The sequence below is a fragment of the Herpailurus yagouaroundi genome, unplaced genomic scaffold, assembly GCF_014898765.1.
Source record: "Herpailurus yagouaroundi ecotype Mexico unplaced genomic scaffold, PumYag 194, whole genome shotgun sequence".
NCBI lineage: Eukaryota > Metazoa > Chordata > Mammalia > Carnivora > Felidae > Herpailurus > Herpailurus yagouaroundi.
Genome location: NW_024412425.1, coordinates 4,960,807 through 4,969,358, shown reverse-complemented (window position 1 = coordinate 4,969,358; position 8,552 = coordinate 4,960,807). Strand labels below are relative to the sequence as shown.

General features: G+C 38.6%; 1 protein-coding gene across 5 annotated transcripts in view; it reads left to right on the top strand.

Annotated features, from left to right (window-relative positions):
- ZNF181 (zinc finger protein 181) overlaps window positions 1–7,974 on the top strand; it is an 11,925-nt gene extending 3,951 nt beyond the window's left edge. For 2 of the 5 annotated variants that reach the window (XM_040446183.1, XM_040446181.1), the window contains 3 exons: window positions 2,272–2,392; window positions 2,630–2,716; window positions 3,907–7,974. In XM_040446183.1, coding sequence (XP_040302117.1) covers window positions 2,272–2,392; window positions 2,630–2,716; window positions 3,907–5,384 — 1,686 coding nt within the window. In that variant the 3' untranslated portion in view covers window positions 5,385–7,974. The remainder of the gene's footprint in view (window positions 1–2,271; window positions 2,393–2,629; window positions 2,717–3,906) is intronic. The other 3 variants (XM_040446186.1, XM_040446184.1, XM_040446185.1) reach the window with 3 other exon arrangements.
- Window positions 7,975–8,552: the final 578 nt, after the last annotated feature.

The following is an 8,552-nucleotide window of genomic DNA, read 5'->3' as shown; positions in this document are numbered from 1 at the left end:
TCCTTCCTTCCTTCCTTCCTTCCTTCCTTCCTTCCTTCCTTCCTTCCATTTGTTTTACTTATTTAGAGCACAGGAAGGGCAGAGAGAGGAGAGAGAGGGAATCCCAAGCAGGCTCCTCACTGTCAGCGTGGAGCCTGATGTGGGCCTCGAACTTGTGAACCATGAGGTCATGACCAGAGCCAGAATCAAGAATTGGACACTTAACTGACTGAGCCACCCAGGCACCCCCTAAGAGAACTGTGGTGGAAATGTTCTTTTTGTGTACTGTCCAATATGGAGCCACCAGCCCTTTGTGACTATTGAGTACTTGAACTGTGACTAAAGTGACTCAGGAACTAAATTTTAAACTTTACTTAATTTTTAATTTTTATTAATTTAAACGTACATAGCCAGATGTGGCTAGTGGCTACTGTTTTGAGCCAGTACAGGGCGGTAGAAAAGTAAGAAAGCATAAGAAATTAAGATAGGTGCTGGAATAAATATCCTAAGTTCTTCTGGGGACAAGGATGAATGAACATCCCAGGCTGCCCAGGCAACTGAAGGGGCAGGAAGAGTTGAAGCATCCCTGAGGAGGCAAGGCTGGAACTGGTTTTGGTGACCCAGGGTACCAGGGAGGCAGAGATAGAAGTGAAGTTATACCAGACTGAGAGAACATCTTGAGCACAGGTAGATAGGGCTAAGAATCTTTCAAGGAACTGTGAAAATTTTCTAAAGTGGTGGTTCTCCAACAGGGGTGATTTTGTCTCCTTTAGCCCTACTCATAGGGGACATTTGATAATATCTGGAGGAAACATTTTTGGTTGTCACAGCCCTGGGGTGCAGGGGAATGGGTAGAGGCTAAGGGTGCTACTAACTAAACACTCTGCAATGCACAGGACAGCTCCCACCACGATAATCCAGCCTGAAATGTCTATTGACATTGGTCAATAGACCAATGTACTTGAACTGTGACTTCAGCTCGGGTCATGATCTCACGGTTCGTGACTTCAAGCCCTGCGTTGGGCTCTGTGCTGACAGCTTGGAGCCTGGAGCCTGCTTCTGATTCTGTGTCTGCCTCACTCTCTGTCCCCTGCCCTGTTCACACTCTGTCTCTGTCTCTCAAAAAGTGAAGAAATGTTAACAAAAATTTTTTAAAAGTAAATAAATACACTTAAATAAATAAAACCAAAGACCAGTATCACTAATGAATATACAGGCCGAATATCCAAATAAAATAATAGAATATTGAATCAGCCACTTGGAGTGAAAAATGTATCATAGCCAAACAATGTCCATGTCATCAATGAAAGATAATAATAATGCCATTTTAAATGTATACGTTTTTTGCACATATTATAGTTTGACTAATGAGTAAGCTGTTACTGAACATTTAAGCTTTTTCTAAAGGTTTGCTATTTTAAATAATATCATGAATGGGTACTATTTTCTTAGAATATTTTCCTTGAAATGTATTCTCTGATTCTTTGCCTGTACTTTTCAATTTTTTTTTTTTTATTTTAGTGTTTATTTTTGAGAGAGAGAGAGAGTGCACAAGTTGGGGAGGAACAGAGAGAGAGGGAGACACAGAATCCAAAGCAGGCTCCAGGCTCTGAGCTGTCAGCACAGAGCCTGACGTGGGGCTGGAGCCCACAAACCCTGAGATCGTGATCTGAGCCGAAGTCGGATGTTTAACCGACTGAGCCACCCAGGTGCCCCTCTTTGCCTGTACTTTAAGGTCCAATTCAAGGACTGCCTATGGCATGAAACTGTTCTTTAGTTTTCTTGCCCATGGGTCTCAATTTTTTTAAATTACAGATCATCAATACAAGGTTTAATTATATACCATAAATGGTTTTTGTTTATAAACTAGTTATATATGTATCTTTCTTTAATATAAAGATGTCTTTTTTCTGAACATACTGGATCATTCTTTTGAACCTTATTGGATCATCATTTTTTATTTACCTGTCATGTAAGCTATAAAAAAAGTACAACTAAGTACTTGACTCTATGCTGTCACATGTTGAATGCTGATTTTAAAAATTTTAGCATTTTCTTCCCTTTGGCAGAAAAAACTCTCCTGAAGCAAAAACTCTCATATTTCTCTTACCCTTATTGTAAAACAATGCCAAACACATAATTATCCAATTACTATGTAACTTAGATCCCTGGTCATTGCTATAACCACTGAATCTTGTTCCCTTTCTTCTACAACCAGGGTAATTTTGTCCCTTAGTCAGTGACAGAAGTGGCCCTGGCTATGACTGAGCCTAAATATGTTTGCTCTTTCAGGTGACATTTAGTGATGTGGCCATAGACTTCTCTCATGAAGAGTGGGGATGGCTAGATTCTGCTCAGAGGGATTTATACAAGGATGTGATGGTCCAGAATTATGAGAACCTGGTTTCTCTAGGTAAGCATAGCTCCTTCTCTACCCCAGTTGGGGAGATTTTCTGTCAATTACTGGAGATCCTCTTGAGTAAATGGCTGAAGTGTTGTTTCAGATTCCCAAGGATGTGTAGAGTTCTGTTGTGCCCTGCCTGAAGCTTATCTTCCCATTTCAGTGAAACTTCCTTTCGTTCCTTTTATGATGATGGCCTCTCCTTCATGAGGACCACAGTTTAAACAGGTTCTGTATTTTTCCTGTAAGCAGGTCTTTCCATACCTAAGCCATATGTGATCAGTTTATTGGAGGATGGGAAAGAACCTTGGATGGTGGAGAAGAAACTGTCAAAAGGTATGTTTCCAGATGAGTCGTGGAGAATCAGGCAAAAGAAGTCTTTCTTAAACATGCTTGTGGAAAGTATGGAGGCATTTTTGCATATTTTAGGGGTACTCTCTTCAGAGATCCCAAATGTAACATATGAGGGATCCTTAGATTTCAAAACAGCCATTCCTCCACCCCGGGTTATTATCTTTCTGCATTACTTATGTTATCTAATCAAAAATGGAGGTTTTGCCATCATTATAATTCAGATTGTTATTTTATTTGCAACAAAATAAAGCAAATTATTCTCTTTAAGTCCACTTAAGGAAAAATATACAAATGGTTTTAGGCAAAGAAAGGCTGTCAGTTAGATGGCAAATGAGTTTTTCCCTAAGGCTGAGCTTCGAGGGTCAAATGTGGACATGAGTGATAGAGGAAGTAAAGAATGTATAAAAAAGTTTCTAGGAACAATGTTTTCTAATGTCCAACAAATGATACGATTTTACACAGATCCTACACAAACAAAGCCTAAATCTTTTAGAGCGATAAAGAATATTTATTTTGTTCGTTGTTAACTGTGTAATGCAGTACTGTAAATTGTGCATTTTGGGGAGATTGGGTGGCTCAGTCGGTTGGGCATCCAGCTCTTGATTTTGGCTAAGGTCATGCATAATCTCATGGTTTATGGGATCAAACCCCATGTTGGACTCCGGACTCAGCATCGAGCCTGCTTGGGATTCTCGCTTTCCCTCTCTCTGCCCCTCCCCTGTCTCAAAATAAATAAATAAACTTAAGAAAATAAATTGTGCATTTTAAGCATACTAACTGACGGTAAATTGAGAATAACTGAAGGTTGGAGAACCAAGGGTGTGAGACCAAAATGTGGTCTTTCACATAAATGTAGGTACAGAATAGAACGTGGCTTGGAATCCAGAATACCTTGTGCGTTTTTTTTTCCTTACAGTTTCACTTTTTTTCCACAGACTGCCTGTATTTAACTCATTTTCCTTATTACTCTCTGTTCCCATCTCTGTGAGCTCTGTTTTCTGCTCCATTTGAACTTTGTTCAGAAATGATTGAATACATGAGAATTGTCAGTTATGTGCTTTCTGGGGATGAAGATGTGCTCTATTTTTCCTCTAGTTCTCTAATCCTTCCATAGAAGTTTCTTTTTAAGAAGTACAGAAAAAGCAGTGTTTTGCTTTCTTGATATATTTCAGATTGGGAATCAAGATGGGAAAACAAGGAATTATTAATGAAGAAGGATATTTATGATGAAGATTCACCCCAAATGGTAATAATAGAAAAAATTACAAAACAAAGTCATGAATTTTCAAATTTTAACAAGGACTGGGAATTGATAGAGGCGTTGGAGGGGAAGCATGAAAATCAGATAGAACATTTCAGACCTGTGACCCTCACCTTTAGAGAAAGTCCCACTGGGGAAAGTATTCACAAATTCAGAAGCATCCTCCATTTAAAGTCTATTCTTTCTGAACCACAAAGAATTTCTGCTGAAGGGAAATCACATAAACATGATATATTTAAGAAGAGCTTACCAAAAAAACCTGTTATAAAAAATGACGATATCAATGGTGGAAAGAAACTTTTGAATCCTAAAGAAAGTGTGGCAGCCTTCAGCCAGAGCAAATCTCTTACCCTTAACCATTCTTATAATAGAGAGAAAGTCTATACATGCAATGAATGTGGGAAAGCCTTTGGCAAGCAATCCATCCTTAATCGCCATTGGAGAATTCATACCGGAGAGAAACCATACGAATGTCATGAATGTGGGAAGACATTTAGCCATGGCTCATCCCTAACTCGGCATCAGATAAGTCACAGTGGAGAGAAACCTTACAAATGTATTGAATGTGGGAAGGCCTTTAGCCACGTGTCATCACTTACTAATCATCAGAGTACTCACACTGGAGAGAAACCGTATGAATGTATGAACTGTGGAAAGTCGTTCAGTCGTGTTTCACATCTCATTGAACATCTGAGAATTCATACTCAAGAAAAACTCTATGAGTGTCGAATATGTGAGAAGGCCTTCATTCATAGGTCATCTCTCATCCACCATCAGAAGATTCACACTGGAGAGAAACCTTACGAATGTAGTGAATGTGGAAAAGCCTTTTGCTGTAGCTCACACCTTACTCGACATCAGAGAATTCACACTGTAGAGAAACAGTTCGAATGCAACAAATGTCTGAAAGTCTTTAGCAGCTTGTCATTTCTTATTCAGCATCAGAGTATTCATAATGAAGAAAAACCTTTTGAATGTCAGAAATGCAGGAAATCCTTCAACCAGCCAGAATCACTAAACATGCATTTAAGAAATCACACTAGATTGAAACCTTATGAATGCAGTATATGTGGGAAAGCGTTCAGTCATAGGTCATCCCTGCTTCAACATCACAGAATTCACACTGGAGAGAAGCCCTATGAATGTATTAAATGTGGGAAGACCTTCAGCTGTAGTTCAAACCTTACTGTACATCAGAGAATTCATACTGGAGAAAAGCCATATAAATGTAATGAGTGTGGGAAGGCTTTTAGCAAAGGTTCAAATCTTACTGCCCATCAGAAAATCCATAATGGAGAGAAACCCAGTAGTGCAATAAGTGTGGAAAAGCCTTTAGGCCATATGAATCTTTCTACGTGTGAAAAATCATATAAGCGAGAAACTGTATGAATGCGATATTTGTCATAATACACTTAGCCATAGATCCTTCCTGAAAATTTATACTGGAGAAAAGTCTTTTGAATGTAATGAATGTGGGAAGGTCTTTAGCAGTAATACAAGCCTTACTGTCTATCACAGTTCACACTGTAGAGAGAATGTTTATTGCCTTCATAAAGGCAATAAATATGGGAAAGCCATTAGCCACTGTTAATCCCTTAATTGACAGAAGTAAGTACACACAGGAGAAAAACCCTGTATATGTAGCATATGGGGAAGACATTAGGCAATATGAATCTCTTATTGAACACACAGGAGAGAAGCAATATGAATATGAAAGTTGTGGGAAGTCCTTCAGTGAAAGTGTATCCCTTATTCTGTCTCAATTCACACTGGAGAGAAAGCTTGTATGAGAAATGTAGCAAACTGTTCATTGCGTTATCTTGCTAGACCTCACAAGATTAATGCTAGAACAGCCTGAAGGACGTAGGAGTTATGTGTAAATCTTTCTTTACAATGATATTTGTAAGCAGTTCTACAGGAGAGCAAATTAGTAGATTATAAATGAATATGCATTTCTTATAGCAATAGCAAACAATTTTACTCGAGTCCTGCATAGAAGTTTCTTTAGCTAATGGGCATGTGAAGATAATTTAGTCACCCAGTGGATCCAGGAAATGTTTTAAAGTTAAAAATTAAAGCTGCAAAAGAAGTAAAAGGTGGTGTGAATAAAGTTTTTGGTCTCTAATAAAATCAGTTTGTATATAATGAACTCCTTCACTGTGACACTGATATTTCTTGCAAAGTTTTTTACTTTCCTCTTGAAGCATTAAGCCTTACTGTGTGCTTTAGCGGGAGACTAGCTAAGCTAGAGAAAAATGGCTTGATCTCTGTGCTAAGAATATCCTTATTTTCGTGAAGATAATTCACAGTCCATTTCCAGTTGGCTTAATTCACACATTTTAATTTTTACCAGTGCAGTGAGAACATAGCCAAGAAACAACAAACTATGAAAGATCAGAGCAGGCTTAATGGTGGATGTGCTTTTCAATCTGAATCTTAAAGGAGGAGTACTAATTACCTGTGTGTGGGCACATACACTCTGGGAGTCGTTCTAGGCAAAGTACACGGGCCTGTTCTGTCATGTTAACTCTATCTGGACTCCATGATCCAGAGTCGAGTTTCATGCTTTGTGGCTTTAAGGTATCCCTGCTGGGAGCATGACTGATAACAGCAACAGTCATTTCTCCATCCTGGATCATAGTTACGGGCGTTTACGTTGAAATTAATAGTACAGAGCTGTCCCCATTACCCTTCCTCCAGCCTGCCTACCAAGTTTGAAAACAGCTACTTGTAATATGTGCCTTCTTGAAATGCTTGAGAGGCATTTTGTTTTCTACACTGAACCTTGACAGATAATTATGATTTGTAAAGGGGCTGGCTTCAAGTAGTCTTAAGTTTTAGATAAATGGAATAGTCTTACTTGTCTCATGGTTTCCTATCTTGTGACTAGAAGGATAGTACAGAATCCTGTCTGGGTTGGATTAGGACTGTCTGGACACTTGGGAGTAAACGACACTTACATAGCTTATATTTCAGGTTATGCTCTCTATGGTGTTGCGTGTCATAAGAAAGAAATTATTTTAAAAAGGAGTATAATATCACATGTAATTGTGACGTGGAATGAGTGATAGGGTTTCCAACTTTAGACAAAATACTCTAGTATTTGTGCAACCCTAACAAAGCCAAGAGATGAAGGCACATTCCATAGCAATTCTCAATAGAGATAGTAGATTTGGGATGGGATGGTGAGTTTTTAAAAAGCAGACATTTATCTTTCCTTTGATTTAGTTTTATTTAAGACATTGTAAAATTCTAAGGAATGTTGAAGGATCTTTGAGAGACTTAAGCACAGCATGGTGTCAAGGATTAAGAACTGTTATAATTGTGGATAGATTGGCCACTATATATGTACAGTTGTGGGATAATGGCAAGTGTTCTGTTTCTCCCATTCTTTGTCCTTCCTCCTGTCTCGAGCACTGGTACCACACAGTTGAAGTAGTCCTTTAATCCCTAGATTTTATTTGCTTTCACTACATGTAGTTTGATGTTACCTTGTTATTTTGTTACGAGAGGATTCATCCAAATATTCAAACTTTGAATGAATTAAACACATACAATTAAAAAGCATAAGCATGCACATGATAACGTTTTTCAATTCTTGGTTTAAAGTGCCTTCACAGTGATACTGTGGTTCAGGTTGTGCAGATTGTTGTGTTAATCCTCATACCGGTTTTCTAGCAAGATAGTTTAATGTTGATCTGGCTGCACTTCAGGGATGAGAGACACACAAAAAAACTTCCATGCTGTTCTGCCATCTTGGCCCCTCTCTTCACAGTGATACTGAACTAGGAAAAGAAAGCCAGAGTTAAATCAAGACAGTGAGGACTTAAAGTGGTGAGAGTGTATTACCTTGTTGCAGATTGGGCTAAGATCATGATGTTACAGTGTCACTGATGGAGAATCCTACTCCATCATTTCTGTTAACCATTTCTTGAGCATCTGTGGGCCAGGTAAATAAAAGACACTCTATACCTTTCAAGAGCTCAAAAGTGTATGTGTGCATGTGTGTGAAGACTATGCCCAGAAGTCATGTCACCTGACTGTAAATCCAAGTTGCGTGTCTAGTGGCTTTATATGATCTTGGACAAATTACTTCAACATCTATATGGTGATAGTAATACCTCACAGGATTTTAGGAAGATAAATGAGTTAATTTGTATAAAATGTTTGCAGTGTCTTGTACCTCAAAAGCATTCAGTGAGTATTAGCTATTAATTTCATCACTCTTATCTACTTACTGTTTCACTTTTCGGGGGGTCCTTATAAGACACTCCCATTTCCTTCCAACACATCCACCTTTCATATTTGAGCCATTTCCACAGGGAATATGTTTATTACCCTGTATACTCCCAAGGAGACACAAAGAGCACCAGATAAAAGAAGATGAGACAAAAATCCACCTGGGCTGCAGGAAGGAAGAATGGTGCCCTAAAGATGGTTTTGGAGAAAAGTCAGAATAAGGGAGACATTGTCAATTAAACAGTAATATTTTGAAAATAATCTTTTCTTTTTCCTTCCTTCCTTCCTTCCTTCCTTCCTTCCTTCCTTCCTTCCTTC